Genomic DNA, 26,441 nt, shown 5'->3' with positions numbered 1-26,441 from the left:
GAGACACTCCACACACTGAGCGCTGATTTCTTCACAGCGTGTATACATACTGTTTTCAGAGTCTGCAACACTGATTGAGTAATGAGCTTGAAAACACTAAGCAGTCACATGAGGATGTATTAAGACGCAAACAAGTCCCAAGTGTGTCCATTAGGACTGTGAGGCTGGACACACTCCTCATGCAAAGACTCACATACACCAGGAAACACAGACTCAATGAGAAGCAGGAGGTTACACACTGTAAATACCCTAATAACTCAATGTAACTTAGTTCATCTCAATAAGATGCAGATTGTGTCTCTAATCTTATTGGTCGTAAAATGAAATGCATTTCTACAGTGTATGACATCATTTTCTGAATTCATGGTGTCGTAAATGATTAATCAGTCTGTAATCTTCGGGTCGTCTCTTTAGTCCCACAGGATGCACAGATACCTCAAAAAAAAAAGCTTTGAACTAAGCAATCTTTATTTTTTTCCAGCTTCTTTGCAACCTCTTAATTTTATGAACAATATAAACTTTGGATTAAATCTTATCTGTGGAGATAAATGACCATATTCTTGTTGTCCTTGACCTTTAACAGATCATCAGGAGATACCCTCGCAAATAATATCTAACTATACTCCCACATGCACACACAGACACACACAGGGGCGAAAGCAATACCCTTAGCCAACACGCATGCAGGGTTAATATCTGTCAGGCCAATTAAACCATACAAAATTCCATTAAGGGATTGGAGGGGAGGAGGAGACAAAGGAAGAAACTTAATTGAATTGTCTTACAGGATGCAGGAGACTTGCTGCGTCGTGTTTGGACGACTGTTCTGGGGGAGCCTCTGGTCAGAGAGCCAGACATCTTCCCATAGTTCACCGACTTCATCATACGACACTCTGCAAAAGAACATGGACGAAACACGGATTTGTTCAGAATGTATTTGAAAACCAGAGATTCCCTCACATTTGTTTATTCATCCACTCAAATATTCTACAAAACTTGGAGTAAGAAAGCTGCTGCACTCCTGCTGCTGGTAAACACAAACACAGGCACTGAAGGAACGATCATTAGAGTGTAACACTGTGACATGACATTTTTGATATCGTGTTTAGTGACACACAACTTTAATCTACAATAACAATTTAGCATCTTGAAACACACAAAACACAGATCTGTTGCACTGAAATTCAAATTAATATCATTATATAGTTTACAAACCAAGTACTGTTTTAATATTTTGATTTATTCGGACCTTTAGTCAAGAAAACACCAAACCACTCATGCATCAACACAGCTGTTTTAGTTTTTTTACCTGTAGGTCGCCTGCAAAAATTAGCTCTGACCTTCCCTGGGCTTTTTTATTGTGGTGTTGCAAGAACAACAGCAATGGCTGACAATTTGATGGCGCATGCACGCACGCACACATGCACACACACACACACCCTGCCTCCTTTATCCCCAAAACTTTTTTTCCTCTCCTGCTCATTAACCAAACCCCATTATAGCTCATTGTTATTTTACACCAGCAGGAAGGAGAAATTATACACAGTCTGGCATTTGTCTTCAGCTGCATATATGAGTGCAGGGGGGGCATGTCTCTGTGTGTGTGTGTGTGTGTGTGTGTGTGTGTGTGTGTGTGTGTGTGTGTGTGTGTGTGTGTGTGTGTGTGTGTGTGTGTTATGAGCTTGTGTGGCAGTCATTGTGGCCCAGTGAGTAATGTACAATGCAGAGTGTTAACATGATGACAGTGTGCCAGAGCTGAGGCAGAGGCGATAATTATAGTGATGCTGAGAGGAGGCAGAGTTGTCTGCAGCTCTGACTGCGACTGTCTCTCTGCTTCGTTTGCCGCTCTGCTTTTCTGTCAGTGTGTTGCTGCCTCCTGTGCCTCCTGTTCCCTGTGCTCCAGGACATGAGGCATGAGGAGGTGTCAAAATGAGCTCTATGTCCCAGAGGACGTAGAAAAAATATAATGTCTGTGTGTGTGTGGTTCAGGTATTACTCATGTTGATGCTGTTTACACAGTCACATTATGGGGACTTGTGTTCCGTATGGGGACAGAAAGCAAGTCCACTTTATGTAAGTCATTAAATTTAAGGTGAAGACATTTTTTAAGGTTTAGGTTAATGTAAATATTATAAGTTATTTTCAGACAAGGTCATTTAATCTTAATATAAGTTTTGTGTGTCCGTCACATTAATGTTTCCAGCACTGACAGTGGGACAACGCCAGTAAATGTCAAAAAAGAGGGTGAGTCCCAAAAAGACAAAGGCCAGGTTTAACAAACAGATTTGTCAAAGCACCTGAAAACTGTGAGCAAAAGCTTGGTCCTTCAGCTTCAATGGCCTTATGAGAACAAAGTAGCTCTGTGCCTGCACCCCCTCTTTTCCTTTAGACAACAAACCACTTACGAAGACAATCATCAGTAACTAATGAAAGTGCAGATACCCTGGAAACATGGTCTTTGAATGTCTTGTTGCGTGTAGGAGGCTGTTTTATGGACTTTATCAAGAGAGGGGAGGGTTACCAAAGGGAATCTGGCTAATGGAAGCAACTAGCCATTATATTTTGCAAATGTAAGGAGAGTAAAGGGGCAGAGAGTAAGGGAGGGGGGAGAAAGGGAGACAAAAAGAGGGAAGAGGTGGGCACCAGCGATGCCCGTGGGATGGATATTATTATTAAATTGCTGAAAGGACACAGAGGGGAACAAATGAATTGAAAAAAACAACCTTTGAACAAAAGCCTTGGCACACTCATTCAAGTGGGAGACAGGAGGAGAGAGACAGGAGGATGAGAATGCAGATGAGGGCTAAATGGCAGGAGTCTTCTGTGACAGCAGTGCAGGAGAAATGGGGGAGACAGAAACGCAGGTGGGTGAAGTGAGGACAAGCCACATCCAGACAACAGTGGAAAGACAAAGAGAAAGGAGGAGGAACAATGATACAATAGGTGAGGAAGGCTTTGGAATAAAGACACAGGAGATGAGAGGAGCGGTGAGAGGTGATGGAGCGTAATGAACTGGACAGTCCTCACAGTGCTCTGCCACCTGAACCAGGGAGACGAAGCACATGCAGGGCAGACAGGGTGATGGGTGGAGACGGGACATGATGATCTTTTTTCGTCAACAAGGAGAGAATATGTGGCCAATATGGAGGCCATATTAATGCTGTGTGTGTGTGTGTGTGTGTGTGTGTGTGTGTGTGGTGAGTTGTGTAACAGTATCTCATTTTGTGTGTGTGCATAATGAGGTTTGTATATGTGTAAAAGAATCTGCAGATGTGTATGTATTGTGATAGATCTGTGAATGCGTAGATAAATCCTATATCTCTTTTACACCAAAATTAGCAAGAGTACCTGGGTTTTTATTAAAATGCAGGTAAAAACAAGCTGATGACTCCTCAGTATCAGTAGAGAAGTTTGACTTTTGTTTTGTGTTTGTATAACGTTTAATGTCATTGAACACTGAAGTGCTCTCTCCCTTCGCTGTCTTGTCAAATTAGCGTATTCACCCAGGTGTCATGTTTCCAGTGGAATCATCAGTGTCTGAAGTGTTTTGCTCATCAGATGCTTCAGGCCATGCAATCTCTTATTTTACATGTGATATTTGCAGCATTTCTTCTGTAGCACATCGGCAAATGCGTTTAGGGGTCTGCACAATAGCCACAATGTTTTTTATGGCAAGCAAGGTGGCCATTAATGTTATTTTTCTCATGCATTTTACTGCATGATACAGTTACACAACTCGTCACACATACACAAACTTATATTGGCCCTGTAGAGAACCCAAGAGAGGCGAACCAATGTGAAATGTGAGTGGCCTCACCGCCTTCGTCCAGCATCAGGTCATCCTGGTAGCGGAACTTCTCCGGTCCACACGCAACAAAAATGTCTTCATCCCCGAAGAAGTCCTGCAAACATGACACCTGGAAACAAAGACACGCAAATGACTTCAGTTATTACTTACACAGACACACACATTCACCTCTGGTAGCTGCAGAAAGCAATGTCAGCATTCCACTGTTGGGGACTGAACGCTTTGTTCACAGACACTTTTGTCTGCAGAGATTTAAAGTTCCTCTCCAGGGAAAATCAAGTTTATAAATATGTTACTGTGCCCCCCCTCCCCCTTAAGCATTTTATATGATAAAAGCCAGGGGGGGGGGCATATTTGCATATTCATTGAACCCAAACATGACATGAAGAAGGAAGGTGGAGAGTCATATTTAATTCCAGGGGACTGATGCTGTGAATGCATAAAGGACATTAACTATATTCTGTGTTGCGTTCTGCACATTGTCACAAAAATCATCTTTCCTTTCCTGTACTCAGGTGAAGTCACACTGCACTCTGAGCCCAAGGAGACAGACAAGAAAAATACTGATTGTCTATGTGTTTTTGTTTCCTCGTTTGTGTCTGTGAATAACCAAACAAGTCCCCGAGCTGCAGGTCTGTGTCTTTTCTGCGCTTTATCAGTCCATCAGCGACCATATCGAGACCTCGCTGACTCACTAATTTGCTAATGCGCTGCGGTACATTCACCGGATGTCAAGAGAGGTGGGTCTGTTCCCTGAAACACCAGCGTCTCATGAATGGTAATGAATTGTAAAGAGAAAGAAACCTAAGAGCAGAGAGGGAGACATGAACAACACAGAGAGCGAGAGTGTGTGAGGCAGAGAGAGGTTAACTCTATAAGCTATCTGACTCACAGAGACAAAGCCGTCCCTCTGACTCACTGTCGTTCTTTGACTGACTCCATGCTGTGACGCTAATGCCAAACGTACAGGGACACGCTGACAGGGATTATGTTAAAAACATTAAAACACTGAGTCACTAAACACAACACGACAGGAGCTGGATCAATAAAGAAGAAGGGTCCTCTGGAAAGAGGGTCTTCAGAATCTTGCATATTTTGCCTGGAGGTGCCTGATTAATTCACTATTCCAAACCTAAGCTCCTAATCTGTTCATTTTGTCAGCTCAAGACAGATGTTATTAATTTTTTTATCCACAGAAAAGTCTCTGCACTAAGGTGTTTATGATGACAAATTGGCAAAGCTGCTGTTCATTATTTTCTGTTTGATTTAGTTAGCTGCTGATTCCATATCTGATCCTAACTCAGCACGATTTACACAAATAACTTTAATTACACCCCACAGGCCAAGCATCACATTTCAATCCGAAGACATCAATATCCCAAATTATATTTCCCGATGGGCAGAATAGGATTAATGGGCAGACAATAGTTTATTCATCCTCCATGAAGAATCCCTCCCCCAAAAAACCTATTAAGAGCTATTACAGTTTCAGTGGCACGCCTGGAGTTAACACACAAACAAAAAGCTACCGCTGCTGTGTTTTCATGGCAATTACCGCCAAAGAATCCATTTAGATTTTTATTAGGCAGCGATCAACACCCCAAAAGAAAAGTCACAGCTGATATAACAGCATTATCAACAAAATACCCAGTAAAGAGCAAAGAGGCCATTCTCTCTCTCTCTCTCTCTCTCTCTCTCTCTCTCTCTCTCTCTCTCTCTCTCTCTCCCTTTCCTGCTTTCCCCGACACAAGTTTAATCTCAGACTCAGACTCTCTGTGGAATATGGGCAGGTTTCATTTAACTTTTCAAATCAAGGCCGGGCGTCTGTGTGTGATTCTTCGTTCGTTTGGCCACACATCGCATGAGGACGCGTTTCTGCACACAAGGAGATTCAAGTTTCATAAAAGAGTGCATATTACCTTTTTCTCTGATGTCCCCTGATACCGCGTTACTGATTATTTCACAGACACGAGTGTCTCGAGTTCCTAACAAGATGGCTGTGATACAGATGCCGGTGCTATCAACACTTCCCCAGTGTGTCTGAGCCACTTCTATCTCTAATCACACTGTTTATTTATATCACTGTATTTTCACATTATTTTCATCTTTACCATCAATTTCATACTGCTGGCTGTTTCATAAACTACTTATAGACTCTGTTGCACACTGTGTCCACTGTGCACAATCTTTTGACTTGGAAAATATCATTAATAATGCTGTTTACTGTTCTTGGCCAAAAACTGCATATTAATCAGTAATTAAAATAATCAATAGTGCTCTGGTGCAAAGTAACCAGCTATTGACTTGTAATGGTTATTCCATTAATCAATTGACAATGATATAATTATTATGATTTTTTGTTGCCTGAGAAATCAAGGAAAATGTTTGAAAACATAATACTAAAGAAAGGAAAAAACTATTCCTGGCTCCTCCTCCTGATCAGGATCCACACTAGAATGGAATGGCTCCTTTCTTGGCTCATGCCCCACCCCTCCACAAAATTTCATGTGAGTCAGTTTAGAGGTTTGTGCGTAATCCTGGTCACAGACAAAAACATAACCTCCTTGGCAGAGGTATTAATCAACTGAAACTGGACTGCTGCTGCTGCTGGACTCAACCAAGAGGAGGCTGCTGTACAGAGGCTCTTTGAAGCTGCTCATCCTGATCTAGAAACTGTAGCACCAGAATACAGGGAGGAGAGTATAATCAGGAGGAGGTGGTGAGGACAACAGAGGAGGTGAGTCTAGGAAGGAGTCTTCATGTAGGACAGCCTCTGAAAGCACCACTGAGCTGAGGGTAAACTAATATGGAGCAACACACAAACACAACATACTGGGCTGTGTTACTGAGGAAGGGTGTGAAAAAGTATGGTTGCCATGGTGACAATGCCCTCTAGGCACTGGTGCATGGCTGGTGCGTGCCACCGATTCCACGGTGTGCAAACTGTGATAGAGCTCCATCATTCATAATTTATCTACTATGGGCACAATACTCCACAGAACTGTGTCATTCAGGCAAGTACACACCAAGGCATGCATACAAACGGCCTGGCTCTCATTGAAATACAACATCCCTTTGTTTCAAACAAGATGAGATCCTGAAATGCTCAAACAGACTGATGAATGATGAAGAGGAGAGGGAGCTGGTAAAGATGAAAAGAGACGAGGAACAACAACAACAAAACAGTCTGAGATGAAACCAAATCTCCAAATCCTCCGAGTTGCAGAGGACGCAAGCAGACAGAGAGAGAAAAGAGTAATCGATGAGGATGAGATCTATTCCTGACTGCTGCAGCTGCTCTGAGCCCAATGACAGAACAAGCTGCTTTGATGTCTCTGGTGCTGCGTTCACACAGAGAACAAGCGTCGTTACACAACATCCAGCGCTGCTAAAACAAGGGCGGGAGGAAACAAACAAAGAGGCAGCGAAAAAGAGCAACTATAATAAGATGATGAGGGGGATAAGAAGCAGAAGGCTTGGTATATTCATAACCCTTCTTACTCTAAGGGCAAGTCACAAGCATAACGTTAAATTTGATATTTAAGTTTAATTTAAAATCAACTGCAGGAGTCAGGCAGAGGGTTGACAGGTTTGAACAGGTTTGCGTATCAGATCTCACATGTCTGAGAAATCCTTCATCTTATCATCCTGCCACCACGACTGGTATCTGGAATATGATTGACATTTAACTTTATCTCACACTTGACAACAGTAATTACATAGAAAAGCTCAGACAAAAAAAAACATTGCTCCACGACTGGAGAGGTGTGACCGCCAAATATGTGACCATCATCCCCTCCTGAAAGGGTCTTATGCAATAAATCATAGACTATCTCTCAGTAAAACCATTTATACTCTCACTACGCCACCTAGTGTAGAAGCAAAGACCAGACACCTTCTAATCTACAGTGTCCATTTCTGTCTCTCCCTGGTTTGTTCTTCTGTCTTTCTTTCTTTAAGATTAAATCACATTTTCGGTCGGATACACGGAGCTGCACGTCACTTCATTTGCACATCATTACTGCAAAGGATCAGAAAACCGAGACAGAGTAAATGGTGACACCACATGGTGGCACTGTTGAATAACCACTCGCTGAGGAACCCAAAAGCCGACTTTGAGTCTGTTTGGTGTTTGTCAGGAGGGATGACTGTCCAGATTTTTAGTTTGTGTTCTCGAGGACACGCAGGAGACCAACAAAAAAAAGGCTGACAAAGACACAACAGATATAAAGTAGACACTATCTCACCCTTTATGAAAACACAAACACTCTCATATGTCCATACACGCTCTCACTGGTTATTTATCCAGTCTCACATGCAGAAATCTCTAGACAGCTAGAGTGATGGTGCAAAAATTTTCATTTAACCACCGTGTCTGGTCATTTCCAGAAGTTCCCGTGAGTCCGCTGGTGAACAAACGACACTGTTTAGCTCTGTCTCCATGTTACACTTTATTTTTGGACTCTTCTATCAGGACCCTGATTCACACAGCACTGTGCATGTGAGCAAGTCTTTGTTTTCACCTGTACAAAATAACCAACAGATTTGAAATATAAATAATTTGTGGTTATAATTAGTGCTATAATAATTGTTTTTTTAAATTTCATAGTCATTTATTAAGAAAAATGAAAAATATGTTTCAGTTCCAGTTTTTTGTACTGTTGATTATATAAAACATAAATGTTTGCAGCCATGGTTACACTGCATCAGTTAATTAAGTTTTTTTTTATGTTTGGTCGCTCTGATAAGAAACAGAGACAAACTGATGCCTGCAAATCCAGAAAGGAGGAGAAAAGGGAGAAGCACTAATCTGCTGCACCACAATAGACTCACAGCGGTTACACAGAGGACGCGGTGAGGTCAACATAATCCTTCCCGCAGAAAGACATGTTTTGGACGAACGAGCTGCCGCTGCTGGGGGAGCTTAGCTCGGTGGAGCTGTCCCTGGTGCTGAACCAACTGCAGCTGGCTGAGCTGCTTTGAAACACTCACCACAGACAGACGGACGGACAGACGGACAGACGGGTGTGATAGATAAGACAGAGAGACAGAATAACAGATGGATGTATTGTAAAAACAAAAAAAAAGATGTAGGGAGATAGAAACAGAAAGGGCAAGGCATTTGTTGCGAACAGGCAGTGCATTCGAGGTGAAGGGATAAAAGGGATGAAGTATATGATGAAGCTTAAATACTGGCACAGCAGCATATCAGAACATCCAACATCAGTGTTTCTGAACTGCATTTAAATATATGGACCATTATCAATACAAATACGTAGGTTTGACATTTGTCACACAGGCAAAAACTGACTAATGTTACAGAAATTTGCCGTGATTGATATTTTTTAAAGCAGATCAACATCATCCATTGACGTCTTATATATTTACTGTACAAGCTTTGATATGACTGTGGCATTCCATCCATCTCTCTATTATTTATACCACTTATTCTTTGAGGGTACATTGCCAGTATAGTTTAAAAATGTTATTTTACTGGTAGAGAGAATTCTAACAGGTCACAAACTCTAAAAGAGCAAACACATACCTCGTCACTGTCAAGAACACATATCATATTAAAACATTGACAGAACAGTCTCAGTCACAATCCCAAAAGGAAACAGGAAAATACATTTCCTTACACCCCAGGGGTTTTCAAAGTATCCCCTTAGAGCAAAAAATTAGACAGAGAGATAGGCAGGCAAAGAGACACGCAGGCTGACAAGAGAAGAGGGAGACAGAAATCAAATGGACAAAACCATCTCTTCCCCTTGAGGTAGAATTCACACATCTCGTGACCTCCCCCTGGCTCAATAAGCAACCTGCGGATAGAGCGAGCCGGCTGGGAAACAAGGGGAGAGGAAGAGAAGAAGGAAGAGCTGATAAACAAATAAAGGGAAAGAGAACAGTGGTGATGGGAGCCAATTAACTGTGTGGCGCTCTGAGTTGCTGTTCCTGCATGCACCTCAAAGCAGCGCAGCAGACTGACTGCCAGGCTGGCTGCTCTGTTGCATAACAACTTATGTAACAGCCTCTGCTCTCCAGAGGGGGATAGCAAACTTTCTTCTGAAGCTGGATCTGTGTAAGCACATCCTCCTGTCCTTCAGGGAACCAATGTTTTCATTCCGACATGAATGGAATAAAAAATAAGGTTTTATGCAGTGCTCGGACAAGTAGGACATCACGTGGCGTCAGTCCAAAGTTCCTTTTCCTCTTCCAGACCCTTTTTTCTGCTTTTTTTTGGCTTCATCTCTTTTTCCTAATCATTTAATTATTTTATGCTTTTTAATCTGACTCCCATTTTCTCCTCAAACCCAAAATGTTCATCTTTTAGTAGTGTCTTTCAGAAGATGACATCATGAAATGTCTTGCGTAGTCTGAACAACAGTCTGGATGCAAAATATATTCAATATCCTGTCACAGGAAGGAACTAACTTCTGCCAATTTTGCTCAATAAATTACTTTAATGATTGATTTTCTGGTGATGGAGTAATTGATTATTCAACTTATTGTTTTCGCTTCATACGAATGCAACACAGGCAAACTCTTAAATACAAGATGGAAAATATATGTAAAGAAAATCCCAGTTCAGTTTAACTGCAGTAACAGAGGGGCAGCAAATGAGCCCTTAATTACTGTACATATACAACTGATTAAGCAGTGGTGGTGTATATTTGAAAACTGACTAAATAACATTGCAGACTGCATCAGTACAAAGTTGATATTGACAGACAGGCAGAATTAAAAGAGCTACCTGTGCCACAAAGACAAATTAAGAGAAAGAAAAACAACCAACAAACCCAGAAATCACCGGAAATACAGTTAACCAGGACTTGTTTTATCATTTGAGATCAGGTTTATAGTCATTGCATCGTACTGAATTTCCCATTAGTTCAAAATGATGCAGTTTCCAGCAGGAGTAAAGAAGCTCTGTGCTGGTTCTTACTAAGTGTCTCAGTGCCTCGCCCACTGAGTCATGATTCGACAAAACCTGACAGGTGATGTGTGTAAATTTTCAACAAACAGAGAGAGGGGACACACACTTTCAAATGCAGATTTAACTGCGTGAGTCAGGAAAAGCATGAGCCAGACTGTGTGTGTGTGTGTGTGTGTGTGTGAGTGCGTAATGGTGGTGTGACGAGGTTCTCGACAGTCTGCCAGAGCCTGAAACGTCTGCCATCGATTCTAATTTGGCAGCCTGTCTTCTGACTACAGACAGCTCCCCAAACTGCCACAGTCACCAGACACACTGAAGCTAACTGACTGACTGAAATACAGAGAGACGGAGAGAACGCAAGATTTGTGCAGTGTGATACCATACAAGCCATTTCTCAACAATGTAATTTACTGCACATATACTGTATAGTAGCTTATATACTGTATACTCAGTCCCCACACTCCACAGACGCTGCTGCGCAGACTAGCTGTGACTCAGCAAATCAGCAGGAGAAGATGGATTTTGTTCCCACAATCCTCCCATGAAGAAAAAGTGACATCACCAGCAAACAACCAATCAAATGAAGATAAACAAACATCTAGATGTTTTGTTTTCGAGCAGAGCATAATCCCTGCTCTTCATAATACGCAATATTTTTAAGTGATGTCCCTGCAGAGCTTGCTATAGCCAAAAAAAGTAAGACAAACTGAAAAAAGGAGGGTGTGGAGGGACAGACAGAGAGAGGGAAAGAAGGAGGGTTTGGAAAGTGGGGGAAGGAGAGAGTGATGCCATATGTTGCAGCTCTTGGATTTGGGGGTGCATGTCGAGTGTGCTAATTAAACGAGGACTAAATAGCCGGAAAAACAATGGCACCTTGACAGGAAGAGACAGAGTGAGAAAAAAATCAAGTAGAGGGAGGTGAGTGAAAGAAGATGCGGGGGGGGCATCTGCAGCTATTGGTGATGAGGAGAACATTTGTTTGATTGGAGGAAAACTAAACATTATGTAAGAGAATTTAAAAAAATATGCGAATGAAGAGAGAAGCAGAAGTTGGAAAGGGTGGAGGGACAAAAGAAGTGTGCTGCACTTGAGAAGACAATAAAGAAGGAGGAGGAAGAGGAGGAGGCTGCAGAGAAAACAAGAAGATAAAAGAGTATTAAAAGCTCTTCGGCGTTGCCAACATGGAGAAGGACAGGCCAACAATGCAGCTCGAAAAGTGAGAGCTGCACTGCAGATATTGAACAAGTGGTTCACACTCACTCCTCTCCTACAAACAGTATAACCTTTGTTTAACATGTGACATTCAATTAGTAGAAAAACAGACCACAGTATTATCAGGGACACACTGTGTAGAAGAGCTGGACAAAGGGAACTAATTAGGAAAGGACCAATCAAGTTGAATGTCAAGTAGCAGCACAGATAATAGCCTTTCATAGGTCTGTGCGAGTTTTCCAAGCAGCATGAAAACTCCTATCAACGTACTTGATACTCAGACAATGCACAAATAAAAACAAGAGATTTTAATAATGCAGGGTGGATCCAGGGGTGGGGGCTAGGGTCGGTTAAAAAGACAGTAAACAAGGAAAAACTTATTTTTTTCAATCACAAAGCCCAAAATCTACTAGTGGTGTGATATTTCAGTCTGGACGAAACAGTAAACCAACAGATCTCTTGTAAAATTAACTCGACCAAACTTCCTACATACAACTGAGGAAGTATTGAAAATACTGACCACTTAAACCTTAAGTGTTTAATGTACAGTCAGTTAATATGGGAATTATTGATGCTCGCAAATGCTCAACCTGCAGAGACACTAAGTGAAGGATCTCATTAATGAGAACAGAATGCAACCAACCTAAAGAGTGACTTCGTGGAATCACTTCATGCATTGGTTGATAATTGCCTATAGTAAATGGCCACTGATGCATGATCCGAAATCCAGAGGAGTCCATTAAAAAGCGTGTGTGTCACTATTCGTGCCTAAGTATGCGTAAGCCTCGCACGGCTCCAGGCTGGCAGCTGGGGTCCAACACAGCGTCTTTGTGTGTGTGCGTGTCTTTGTCTGTGTGTGTAAACAGAGCTTTACATGTATTAATAGACCAGCCATGTCCGTGTCCTAAGCCACTTACGGGTCGTCTACCTTCTTGATCAGACCAATCCTGCAACGCCACCATAGCATCGCATCGCCGCGGGTTGGCTGGTTCCTCGGCAACTAATTATCATTAAAATACGGCCAAGGTGAAGAAGCTTGCCAAGAAATGTGAGGTTGTGGTCACCCCCAGAGGAGAGGGAGATAAAAATACCACCTATCAGATACAGTGAGACCTGAGACAGGGGGCGAATCAATAGAGCAGTGGGGGGTGGAACTTGATATATAGCTTCTCACTCGGTTGCTCGGATTACACACAGAAATATGATATCCACAATGATCACAGTGGAGTAAGCTCACAGTGGGCAAACTAAGCATGTGGCACATATCAGATGCTCAGAGACACTTGTTCATAGCCTGTCATATGTTGTCTCCTCTCCGTCAACATCTCATTATATCTCATTACATCTCATCGACAAAGAAAATTGTCAATCTATAACAGTAATGAGAAGAAAAGACTGAAAACAACAACAACAACAACCAAATCCAAAGTTTTATAACACAATGCTTATCTTGTGTCAAAACATAGTTGTAATGGCAAAAGCATCTTAGTCGCAAATTCAATTTACACCCAGAGAAACACACAAATGAAGAAGCATAACAAGACAACTGAGAGAGGACCAGAAGAGACAGACTAACTCTTGGCTGAACTCTGTGCTTTCAGATACCAAACACATGATCTATTATTCATCTCAATGCATTTTAGCCTCTGCAACAAAATTGAAAGTAGAATCAATTCAATACAAAGAGAAAGGGAAGAAGATGAAGAAGAAGGCTGTGTGGTTGTACATATACATCCTGACCCACTGTCACTGGCCTCAATACAGGGGTTAATGAAGGCAAGGAGCCTGAGCTGCGGATCTCAGATGCTCTCTCGGGGTAACGCAGCTCTACTGGGACCCAAGTTACTGCCAGTCAGGCCCAGAAACCTACTTCTGCCGTAGGCTGGATGACGGACGTGGCTCAGCTGATGGCAGCGGCCCATTATCATAAAAACACTTAACCCTTAAAGTAACCTTGTTCCAGTGCAGATAATTACCTTTAGCCCACTTCACATATTCAGTACTGTATATTTGAGTGTCATCAACATACAGAAAGTTCACCAGTCATCCCTTCATTCATCTGTTTGTTGTTGTTGTTATGATTCTTTTTTATTCAAATGTGTATCTTTATGCAATTGTAAGTTCATCATTATTTCATAAAACATGTTTGATTTTATGGTAATATGTAATGTTGTGCTGAGCCTAATTCCCTGAAATGGTTAAGTTAACATGGATTAACCACATTTCACAGGGGTTTAAATTTATGACATGATTATCCAGTGTTTTCTGAGACCTTTCACCCATTCAGAAGGAGAACGCTGTTCAACTCTGGCCTTGGATTTCCAAGCACTCATGGAAACTCTTTTTTATTCATTCCCATCTTGCTTTAGAATCCCTCATTCTTCCATTTGCAGTTCACTTAATGACATAATCAGAGACGCACACGCTCCCACACACATTAACCCACGCACACATTCGCAGTCACACATACAAAAAAACGAGAACTTGGTTCTGCACTCAGCCCAGGCCCAGCCAGTTTGGTAGCGAGCGTGTTACCATGCCTACAGGCCCAATCAATATCACATCTAAAAATAGCATGACCATAATAGTCTAACTTTCAATCGCAGTGGGGTGAACAGGGTGAGAGCAGCATTATTGTGTAATCTCCAGGAGAAGTGTAACAAATGGACACCGCAGAGTTAGTGAGCACTTGTGCAAAAGCGTGAGTTTAATCCCCGACAGGAGGTTTCTCGAGGAAAACCTGATCCTGGGATTTTATTGGCTGGTGCTGGGATTTCGCAGCAGGTCAGGAAATCTGGAATGACTTCCTGCTGGGTTAAAAGTAGGTCATTACATGGACAGTGTGAAGATTACTCTTTACAACTGGGATAAATGGTAACACTGAGTGACTGAAATGGCAATTTTAAAAAAAATATGAGCATGAGTCACAAATTGATCAATCGGGAGATGATTGCTGCCCTTGATGTCAAACCAAAGTGTTTCAAACTAATGGTGTCATTCTGAGGCTATTGCTCAATAACTTGGAGGAACAGGAAGTCACCATGAGGGTTAAAACAAAAGCTGAAACTCTCAAAGAGATGTTGTATTTCTCTCTGTGCCTTCCCAGCTCCACAAACATGAGCATGTGCCAGCACAGATAAACTGCATTTAACTGCAGTGCAGTCCAAGGTCAGTGCCGTTTCCACATACACAGAACCAGCTGAGAATATGTGCATGAGTCTCTGCGTACGTTTACTGTGCACATAAACTGTCTTACAGTAGTTCTTTTTATATTCTCTACCTCCACAGCTGAGCTGAGAGGGAGCTGGAAAGGTGGGTGGACTGTCAAGGAGCCCGAGACTTATTTTTGTGTTTGGAGGCAAAGCTCTGGCACACATTGCTGCAGCGTGGGTGAGAACCCAGACTCCATTCATGCACTTTTACCTTCTCTCGACCTCTTTCAGGCGCTGTGTCACACATTTGTCTCCACAGCTCCGACTCAGAACGGGGGACACGACTGCTCTTCATTCATAAAGGGCTCATAAAAGAGAAACAAGCGCGTGTTCATTAAATATTTATCTGTTTGGAGCCTTCTAACAGCCTGTTGATCTGTGTTTTCCCTCTTCAGCCAACACCATCGCAAAAACCACCACCTGCACATAAAACCTCGTCCAGCACAGCAACAGAAAAAAATCCCTCTTATTTCAGCGTAACAACAAAACAACCGACTGTATTCCAAGAGTTTGCTTCTAGAAGTGCTCATAGAAACAAAGCTACCTTCAGTGCAGGGTGACAATCAGCAGTGCCACCCATGATAAATACAAATTAAAGCCATGTCTGATGTCCTAACAATCCAATCTCCATGACACATTCAGACATAAATGAGAAAATTGACTGATTCAATGCAAAGATTTCTCACCAGTTTTCCCTCCAGTGTGTAAATCTTCTTCACTATTCCGGAGTCAAGCTTGATGGCATCAGTGATGTCGGTGAGGACTTGTTCGTAGGAATGGGCTGTTTTCTTGTTCAGCAGGATCCTCACAGCTTTGCGGGGCTTCACTCCGCTCCGCACCACTGTCACGAGCTTTGGACGTATGAACTCCTTGTTTTCACGGTTCTCTGGTCCGCCGGCCATGGCGCTGCCCAAGGATGGAGGACCTCGTGAGGACGCGGCCGCGGCCTTGACGTTCACCGACCAGTTGGGGTTGACGTTCTTTGTGTAATCCAACTTTTTGTAGGCTTCAATGGAGCTGCAAACGTAACTTTCACCTGGGGTAAGGGAAAGAAAGATTACTTGAAATGTGATACAAGATTTTAAAAATATCAAAAGAGATGAGAACCTCTTTCTCTTGGGAGAGGAACAGGTCAACAAAAAAATGGTGGCCTCCAGAGAAAGGACCCCCGCCATGTAAATAGAGAACCCACTCTATTGTAAAGAAAACAACCATTGATATAATTTAGATGAAACACACCAGTGAAAACATCTCTAGGATTATTTTATATTCAATTTCTGCCAAAGATTCCTTTCACCTAAATCTTACACACTGGACCTTTAAAGAAGATGCCAACAGCTTACAGCTCCTCCCATCACAGTAATGATACTGACATGCACAGTATTGGAGTAAAACAGATCAGGAGGGAGCTAATCTTGGATGAAACATATGCCTCTGACACCAGCTGGCAATCCAACCAGTGATATAATCTTCATAATAATAATCTACAGTCTGCTCTGTTGGATTAGCCAGTTTTAGAGCACATATCGTGTTGAGCCTGATTTCAAATGAGTCTAATTGTGGGGACATAGTGTTAAATGAGTTATTTTACTCTGTACAGCAAGTAAATGTGCAGGAGAAGATCACAGAACATGGCAGCTGACAGGTGAGGCTGGTTCTATAGGAGAAGAATGGATGCACTGAATGTGTCCAACTGGATCTCGGAATAAATCCAGGACTGAAAAGCTTTTACATGTCAACACTTGTAGCCCTGAAAGTGTGCCGTGTAGCCTACTTATACCAACCTTCTACAAGTTGATCAATATTGGAGATCTTCTTGGAGCCATCCAGGGTGTAGATGGTCCGGACCCCCTGGGGCAGGTTGACATTGTCGGATAGAGAGCGGGTCAGATCCGCCAGCAATGCGTCAAAGGTCCGGAACCTGTCCACGGAGATGGCGTACACTATCCCGTTGAAGTACCGGTCTCCGTTGCGGTAGAAGCGGACCTTCATGGCCCTCTTCTCCGCACTCAGCGTCTTCAGGGTGCGGGTGCGATACAGGCTGCAGTGGGCGCTGTGCGTCGGGCTCGCCACCCCGTTCATCCGCGCACTGGAGCGGCCGTGCCTCTGACCTTTGTCCCGATCGTCGAAGTGCTCCAACTCCATCTCTTTGCCGAGGCTCATGACGACGGCTGTGCTGTCTGGGAGACACACACAAGGAGAGACGGGGCGCAGGGTTGTGGATGAAAGTTTTCAGCAGCGGATAAGTAAACAGAAACAAGCGGAGGGGAGGAAAGGAGATGGTGATGAGGCGTAAAAAGAAGCCGGAGTTCGTCGCTGGCGCACGGTCTGAAAATAACTCCCTAATGACAGATTAAGTGTTCTTAAGCCGAGCAGTGCTGGACAGTGCGCTTCATGACGAGCCACACCACCAGGCACAGTTGTCCTGAGGCGCAGGTGGATGTGCAGAGAGGGAGAGGGCGACAGTCACGAATCGATAATAGCCCATTAATGCCCCTCTCTATAAATATTCACAGGCTGCGCGCACGGCACACAGAACCGCAGCCTTCACCCAGAGGGACCAAACTCCAAAATAAACACCAGAGGATGCCACTGGAGCGAATAATCAAATCTATATATTCACATTGGTTGGTTTGGATCACGAGGCGTGGGACATCAGAAGTAGAGAATTCAAAAACAACATTTAAAAAATGGGTTACTTTCATATAAAGAGGATTTTGACGCACTTACCCAAACGCGCGATTAACGCTTCCCTGACGTTCACCTCCAGCCTGACTGATGCTGCGTTTCCCTGCAGATATGAAAGAAAAGAGTTCAGTGAGCTTGTCGCTGATGGTGAAGTGTGATTCCGCTCCTGGATCCTGCAGAGAGAGAGCCCCCCTCTCTCTCTCTTCTGTCTCCTCTGTGTGTCCCTTTGTTGTCCGGTTGATTTCTCCACCACCAGCACCAACACCACCTCCACCACCAAACACCAGTGTGCGTGCGTAAAGAGGCACAGGCTGGACTGGGAATGGACGAGGTGGCAGCTGTTTCCCCTCCCATTCTCTCCTCACCCACCTCCTCTCTCCCCCTCCACGTCACTCGGTCGTGATTTCCATTGAGGCACCCTCCCACCACCACCAGCTCTTCATTAGGATGCAAACCTACGCCTGCTGGACGCCCCCCCTCCAAGAGACACGCGTGGAGGAGGAGGAGGGGGGGTCGATCTTGCGTAGATTATGACAAAATTAAAAATGCACAAAATTATAATAATAATACATGTGGGTAAATGTGGTCTCAGAAGTACCTTGATTATAATCCTATATGTATTTCTTTCATTTTTCTTTTACACATACTATATATAACATATAGGTATATCTGCATGTTTGTGAGTGTGGATTATTTTGTTTTATAATTACATTTTCGAGGACCCCCAAAGGTCCACGGACCCCCATTTGAGAACCACCAGCCCACATACCGTATAGGTTGGCGTGTGTGGACTGATCTCATTAAAATCTTGAGAGTGCACGAGCACAGCAGCAGCATAATGTTTAACCCACTGAAACATTTGCACGTGAGATGTTATGTAACACCTTCACTCCATTGTATAAACTACAGAAGTCTCAAGGCAGCTGGAAATTAACTTTATCGCTCACACCACACAGAGCAGCGTCCACGAGGATCCAAAACCAGTGGGACAAATGTGATCTGGGACAGCATGAGAGCTAGAGAGGAAATACTGCATGTGTCATTATCATATAAGCTTGTTTCTTCCCATGAGCGCTGAAGTTTGTTTGCATGTGACGGCAGGAGATACAGGAACAGACAGACCACTGGCCTACATCCTGGCCCCCAAGAGACCACCCAATTCTGCTCCATCACCACTCCCTGATGATCCAAATACGAGTGTTACCCAGCATTTATCTGTGCCAGTTTTCACAGTGGTTCAACAGACGCTGTTTTACATGTTGAATACACCACAGCTTTATTGTGTAAAGTTTCCCTTTCTTTGCATTTACGTTATACGTGTGTCACATTTATTCACTGCTTGTTTTTAGAAGGTCACATATCTACTTCATCTAATCCAAAAAGTCCAACAGGGCTATTATCTCTGCTTCTGCGAGCAGACCAGCTTGCGTGAATATGAATCCATCAAAGTGTGTGACAGTGACAGAAGGAGGAATTTTTTTTAAACCCCCCACACACACAGATTTTTCTATTTCGAGGAGACGCGCGCAGGGACCCAGTGTGCGTCACGAACTGAGGGCTGAGAAGGTGTTCCTGTCTCAATGAATCCTGGGGAAACAGGGCATGTGTGGGGGAGACTGTCGTTAGGCCAGGGTAAGAAAGATGGAGGACAACGGCAGAACACATTTAGTGCTCTCATTTCCAGAGGAACTTGTGAGTCAGTGCCGGTTTTTGTCAGTGTCCAAATGTATTCAAATAACACAGGAACACAGAAAAAAAACAAATTCTGGCATTGCTGTGTATTCACATATCTGTAGCTTTTCTAAATTCTAGTGCTTTCATTGGATCAGAACTTTTTATCAATAATTGAAAGTCTCGAAATTATTCAAAGATGGAGAATTCCGCTCTCTGTTAGCAGGGCTATCAAAGTTTCTTTGCAGAAACTATTTATTTTAATTACAACTTAAATTCAGGGAGCATATTTAATGTGGAGCGGACAGTTTCATGATTTGCATCATAATAATTAAGATAATTAAGATTAAGATTAACAAGATAATTACTTTTTTATACCAGTGACCAATTTTTGACTGTAATAGTTGTTTCATTGAAACTAAAACACAAGTTAAGACCCAATTAAGCAAAAGTGTAATTGCAATTTTGTGAGGTGAACCATAATAAACAAAGTTCTTGCAGCATGGTGATCACTGAGAGAACTGAATTAGCACGGGCGGGCAGCAATGGTGTGATTCATGTGGTGTTTTGACACATTGCATATTGATTTGTCACCACGTTTCACCTGATTTGAGGCAGCATGCACTGAGTTGTAGTAACATGAGCTTGAAGACGGAGGGAGAGAGCAGTGTGCCGCAAATGTGCTCTCTCTCTCTCTCATGAGGTAACACAGCCTGGCTGTCTTTAAATGAAGTCATTAATCCAAGATAAACAACCCGTCACTGCAGCAGCACATTCAGGATCGTTATGCCAACTCAGCCGGGAACAGACACATCCAGAAATGAGCCTGTAAAGCAAAAATACACCTGAAAACTGAATTAACTCTGTGCTGCTGCAGAGATTTGAGACCATGCAGTCGAGTGCAGAAAACACAGAGAAACGTCTCCTGTAGGTATTAAAGCATTAACTGATTCTGGAGTACTTTTATTGAATTAACAAATATATTACTATGTGAGTAAACCATGTTTGAGGTACAAAATCCAAATTAGTTGCAATATATCAATTATCTGTATATATAGTTTGTAAAAAAAAGTTTTCTTTACTTTTTAACCCAGACTTGTCAACAAAAATATAATACCTCTATTAATTTGTGTGTGAAAAGTGTTGAAGGTAGAATTCAGTGTTACAGTTCTGCACTCTGATGCTCGGAGCTTGATCTTTGACCTCCTAGTTAAAGTCCAGTTCCCTTGTTATTACAAAACACTGTTATATTCATGAGATAAAGCTTAATAGTAATAAGCCAGATTGATGAATTCATGCTGGTATTGCCTGTGAGACTGTGTCCTTTGTGATGAGATAATGTTTCAGCTCAGAGTTTTGAAGCTGACAGGAACTGAACCCATCCTCCGCACCTCTCCACAAAACACGAATGAAACGGCTTCTGGCAATTTTCACATTCACTACCGCGTCTTACTTGGACACAGATTTCTTACTCCCACATTTGTGAAGGTGGTCTGTGGGCGGGATGAGGGAGACTCTGTTGCTCTGCAGATGAACTACATACAGAGAGAGGTGGATGTGGAGCTGCTTACATAATCTACTGTAAATTGTAGGAGATGTGTAAACTGCAGTGACACTAGAAATGTCAGACTCAGCAGGCCTCTGCCACCTATGGAAATACATCACTGCGCTCAAAGCTTGTAGTAGCCACCATCTCTAATATGTCTCCCTATAGAGATGCCAGACTTCATTATAAATATGACATTTTATACCGTGAGTTCAGTGAAACACTGAATTGTGATACTGGCTGTGGCACATGGGTAGAAAACCTAAGAATCACTTTGTTTCCTCACAATCAGCTTTTGAGAATTGTTTACAAAAACATATGAATCTGACGGAAGTGTAAGTACAAAATGAAATGCACAAATAAAACAGTATATAGAAAATGTCCATCATACGTATAAGAGAGCAACATGACTGGATTTTAAGAAAGGGCCTCTAACATCAGGGTCAGGGATTGTGTTTCAGGTATAGTGCTTTAGGGTGGGTAACCTGCTTCCCCTGTGGGACCTCTCCTCTTCTCTCCTCTCTGCTGTTGCTCCACAACCACCTCCTCCTTTCACGTGCGCTCCTCCTCCATCTTCTTCATCTCTTTCTTTTCCTTTCTTAGAATATGCCTCTGCGTTCCTGCTGCTCTGCTTTCCTCTACACACCAAGAGATGAGAGGAAGAAATTAAAAAACTGCAGTATGTGAATGAAGGCTGCGCTCATTTCTGCAGCATGATTAATTTATTAGCTACATATCAAGAGAGCTTGTGCACCAACTGTAATATTAAATCTAGGCCCAAAACACATCAGTTGCAAGGAAATACTACGATGATATCTACTCACAGTAAATGGAGTAAAATAATCAAGGAGATACAAACTGACATTTTTGTGACTTGTCTGTCTCTCTTTATTCTCAGGTCACCATGAAAGATTGTTCCTAAATAAAGCAATAACTCTATTATTTACATAATGATTCATTTGCTGTTTTAAATTGGATATTTCCATTTTCATACTGTATTATGATCATTGTGTAGTTTCTTATAAATAAACCCAATTAAAAAGTGAAAGTACAAACAAACTGATATTGAATTCTATAATTCATAATAAACACAACCTCAAACAAGTGTTCCCCAATAATATCCTGTTTTTATTCACGTATTCAGTCATTTTGTTCTCTGCACCACAGCTCATATTTTTGTGTCCATCACCTCTACCTGTTTTGCCTCACTGAGCTTCTCAGTTTGCTGTCTAGCGCCCCATGTGGTCGGGTGGAGTACTGTCTTCTTTGGGCATCGATGGTGGAGGACAGCTGTGGCAGTTGGGGACAGTTCGTGAGAAATTACAGTTCCAAGCAGTTCAGACGTATAATTATGCACTGCATGTGTGTGTGTGTGTGTGTGTGTGTGTGTGTGTGTGTGTGTGTGTGTGTGTGTGTGTGTGTGTGTTTTGGTCACACGTTGTGAAAAAGCTTCAACATATAGAAATATGTGATTCTAAACTGTTTTTGAGGGAAATGTGTGAGATGCAGCTGTATTTCCTTCAGCCCTGCAGGAAACCTTGATGTTGCAGCATAAGGCAGAAAGACCTTGAGTAACTCTTTTCACTGAACAGGGACCCGCTTGTTACACAACAGAGCAGCTCCAGAGGATGAATGCAACATCAGAATTAAACCTGCTGCTCTCTGCACTCTACTGTACTTTTGTAGCACTTTACCATGGCAGCCATTCTTCAGGCTGCTATATTAAGAATATCCATTATTTGTAGTCAATATATTGGTTTGAGAGCGACGTGACATTGAACTGTCAGGAGTTGTGAGCACTTGTCTATCACGGATGAAGGAGGACGCTTACCTTGGCAATTTCTGAAAGATACGCCCGTCTCTCATCGTTGGTTTTATGAAATGCCTGAAAGAAACAGAGGAGCTGTCAGTAATGTGCTTGTTGTGTGTGTATTTTCTACAATGTTAATGAGCAGCAGATTACAACAGGGAATTAGTGGTTGCACGTGTTGTGCGTTAAATCTTCATTCATCTAAAATCGTGCTGTTTGTTGAGCAGAACAATAAACAAAGAACCAAATCACTAACCTAAGAGCATATTGGCCCAGTCGCAGCAGCACAAGGCAAAAAGAATGCAAAAAAGAAATATCAGACAAATCTTTTTCAATTCTTTGCTAATGATGGTAATTTGTCTTTTTATTATGTGTTACATGGGAGAATTTTAAGCTGATTGTCTAAGAAATAATCAAACTGGACCAGGACACATTGTGACCTTCGGTAATGCTCCACAGAAATTCCATGTCACTGTAACTCTATCAGCGACAACAACTTCACCAACACCTTTCCCTCCTGTTCAGTTCTGAGGTGACAGTCCATCAGCTGAGTCTGGAGGTCGGACTTCTCTTCGCTCAGGAGCTTCAGACGCTGTCTCAATGTTTCCTGCAGGAAAACGTGTAAATGCGAGAGATTTATTGTGTATTTAAAGATGCAACATTTAAAATGTCTCCTGTTTGTAAGAACCAGTCGCGTGTTTTTAACTCAGGAAAGTATTTTACGCATACCTGCAGGCTGCAGTTACATTTGCATGTACACATTTGAAATACATATGCTAATCCTGCTTATTCAAATACTGTATGCAAGCATGGCACGTTTAAAGCATCATGTTGTTTTCACCGTTTCTGTGTGTGGGTGAGCGTGTGTGGTTAAAAAACAATGCAACATGCTTGGATGGATCTTCACAACCTTATCTCAGCACTTATGGAGCAGATCTAAAGCCTATGATGATCAGAATCTCAGGCCTCCACAAGTTCGCATACTAACTCAAAGTATATGTTATTAAAAGTATCAGTTATGGCATCAAACAGAGATAAATCAATTTGCTGATGAATAATTAAGTTCAGATTTCAGTTTTTCAGTAATTGAAAATAATCCATATTCTTCTCACATATTCAGTCTGTGTTAGTGTCACTCTCACAGTTTGACTCCTGATCTCCGGTCACTGTCATGGTCATGGCTCCACTAATGAGCATCTGTTAGTTCTGCCTCGAGGCACAAGCACAAACACATAGTTAGTCTGTATAGAGAAGCGTTTGGGTTGTGGTGCGAATTCATGTATGCGGGGTAACTCGTCGTAATTAGTGAGCATCACTCTCCCATGGTTTGTAATCCTGTGATTATAGTGCTGTGATTAAACTGGTGCATCAGTGGAGAGGACGGAGGGAATCTGTTGTTACAATTCTCTCTGTGCTGCCAGTCTCCCGCCCCCCCCCCCCCCCCCATTCTGCGTCTCTGGCTCTCTCTGCTGGTGTGAACTTATATACACCTCCAGCTCTGTGTTTCATCATCAAACCTCACAACACAGTGAAAAACAGATCACTCACTACTGCCATGTCATCATAAGACCTGATGGAGGCCAATCGATCTGTGAAAAACAAGAAAGTGAACATCACGTACAAACACAATATATAAAAACTTACAATGGATAAATATATATGAATAAATATATATTATATTTGAATTTCCACATGCATCTTTCTAAAGGGAACATTATGAATTATATATATACCCTGATTGACAGTGCATAAGAATAATAATATTATTTTTCTGGTTATGATGTGAGCTGTAATGGATTTGTATTTTTTGTATCATTTGGATTATTTGTTATTTATTGTCTATTTGTGATGATATTAATTTGGCAGGAAGTAGGTCATATGGGATATGGGCGGGGTTTTTAGGTTATATGAGCACCTTTTCACCTTTGCATGGGGGGAATGAGAGTGAGTGGGGACGCCATATTTTTTTGTTGATGGCTATGCTTTTTTACGTTTGATCACTGCGATTGATTTACTGCCTTTAAGAGCTGGAACTTACCCATGGGGTTCCCTCGCAGGTCCTCCAGTCTCTCATGAATGAGTGAGATCTGTCTTTCCAACTGTCCGTTTAGCTCTATCTGCGTCTCGTACCTCGTCTTCCACTCGTTACCTGGTGCATAAGGATAGACAGAGGAAACTGTCACATTTCTTTAGAAACAACCCTGAAGAGGGACAGTGGTAGAAAATAGAGGACACCAGCTAAGCTAAAGATTTCTTTACAATGAATTCTCCCCTTGTTGATGGAGAACCTTTTTTTTTTATTATTGACTGAGCTTCAGGGTTGTGTATTGGAGTCATCTTAGCTGGTTACTCACTTACTTCAGAGAAAGCAGCCATTTATTAAACCAATTCTCTAAATGTTAAACTGATAAATATCTGAAATTTTTGAATCTTCAAGCTTAATGCATGACAATTTTCTTTGTAATTAAAGTTGCAGCTTTAATCTGGTTTCATTGACTGTTCTCCAGGTTTGTTATCTCCTGACTCCAGTTAGCTTTCGTTGATAATAATTTATATTTTTATTTATTAACTTACTTTTATATCTTGAATCTTGATTTTTGGCATTCTGAATCATCCCTCTATCAATCCATCCACCACCCATGCATTTATCCATCCATCCCCCCATCCATTTATCCCCCCATGTATCCATGATCCACCCATCCATCTTTCTTTAGTGTAACTTCCATGATCATGTGACACATTTTCAGACTTCAACTTTAGAAGACAATTCCAGAGGGCTAACTAACTTAGCATGTAGCTCAGTGTAAACAGCGATAGCTCTATGGTACTGACCCTCTCCATCCACACTGTGGAGTCTCTCCTGCAGCTCACACATCGTGCCCCGCAGGTCACACACCGACTCCTCCAGCATTTCTCTGGAACGAAGAGCGACACGACGCTGATTCCACAGTCGGTGATAAACTCCTTCACATAACTTCAGACACCAACTCACCTCGTCTCCTTCTCCTGCTGCATTTCCTCCTGCAGGCGACTCGCATCGTATTTGCTGAACTCGCTGTCTGCAGCCATGTTTCTGTCTGAACACACCGACAGCAAGTTTGTGCCACGGGGTTTCCATGGAGACCCCTACTTCCGGCTACTTTCAGGCCCGCGCCGGAAATAACGCAACACATTTGGCGGGAGATTGAAATGTGGATTTAAAAATGTCTTCCTTCTGGTTTTGAAAAAAGAGAAATGACTCCTCTGTTCTCTGAACATCCATGTTTGTGTTGTTGTTCTAGTGTATTTTCATTTAAACTGTGCAATATTTTTGTCAGTGCAATGTCAATATCTGTAAAATAATTCTTGTATTGTATAAATGTTTGCTTGTCTTACACATTTCCTTATGTTTATGTTGTAGGTTTATTTATTCGTTACTTTTTATTGATTTTTCTTAATTTTTCGCTATGCTGCTGAAATGCTGCAAATGTCCCTGTTGTACGTTAAATAAGGGATAATCTTATTTTATCTTATCTTGTTTTTTTATCCCTCTCTAAAAAAAAACATAGACCTACCATACG

At 42.2% G+C, this 26,441-nt stretch overlaps 2 protein-coding genes across 4 annotated transcripts in view; both read right to left on the bottom strand.

The window, feature by feature from the left end:
• The window catches only part of dclk1a (doublecortin-like kinase 1a), a 47,047-nt gene extending 25,418 nt beyond the window's left edge, over window positions 1–21,629 (bottom strand). For 2 of the 3 annotated variants that reach the window (XM_020097188.2, XM_020097192.2), the window contains exons 1-5: window positions 17,897–18,030; window positions 16,951–17,346; window positions 15,853–16,202; window positions 3,818–3,917; window positions 786–893 (exon numbers count right to left, since the gene is read on the bottom strand). In XM_020097188.2, the coding sequence (XP_019952747.2) occupies window positions 786–893; window positions 3,818–3,917; window positions 15,853–16,202; window positions 16,951–17,329 (937 nt within the window). In that variant the 5' untranslated portion in view covers window positions 17,330–17,346; window positions 17,897–18,030. Of the gene's footprint in view, window positions 1–785; window positions 894–3,817; window positions 3,918–15,852; window positions 16,203–16,950; window positions 17,347–17,896; window positions 18,031–21,556 lie in introns of those variants that run through there. The other variant, XM_069539794.1, reaches the window with a different exon arrangement.
• On the bottom strand, window positions 20,454–26,030 carry ccdc169 (coiled-coil domain containing 169). The gene is made up of 8 exons (XM_069539796.1): window positions 25,874–26,030; window positions 25,714–25,796; window positions 24,920–25,030; window positions 24,430–24,470; window positions 23,390–23,488; window positions 22,903–22,956; window positions 22,267–22,361; window positions 20,454–21,709 (listed from the first exon to the last, which is right to left on the bottom strand). The coding sequence occupies exons 1-8, from the start codon at window positions 25,948–25,950 to the stop codon at window positions 21,529–21,531; spliced, it is 741 nt and encodes a 246-aa protein (XP_069395897.1). The 5' UTR covers window positions 25,951–26,030; the 3' UTR covers window positions 20,454–21,528.
• Between the last annotated feature and the right edge of the window lie 411 nt (window positions 26,031–26,441).

The sequence above is a fragment of the Paralichthys olivaceus genome, chromosome 15 (genome assembly GCF_024713975.1).
Source record: "Paralichthys olivaceus isolate ysfri-2021 chromosome 15, ASM2471397v2, whole genome shotgun sequence".
Taxonomy (NCBI): Eukaryota; Metazoa; Chordata; class Actinopteri; order Pleuronectiformes; family Paralichthyidae; genus Paralichthys; species Paralichthys olivaceus.
This window is presented reverse-complemented; position numbering and strand designations above follow the sequence as displayed.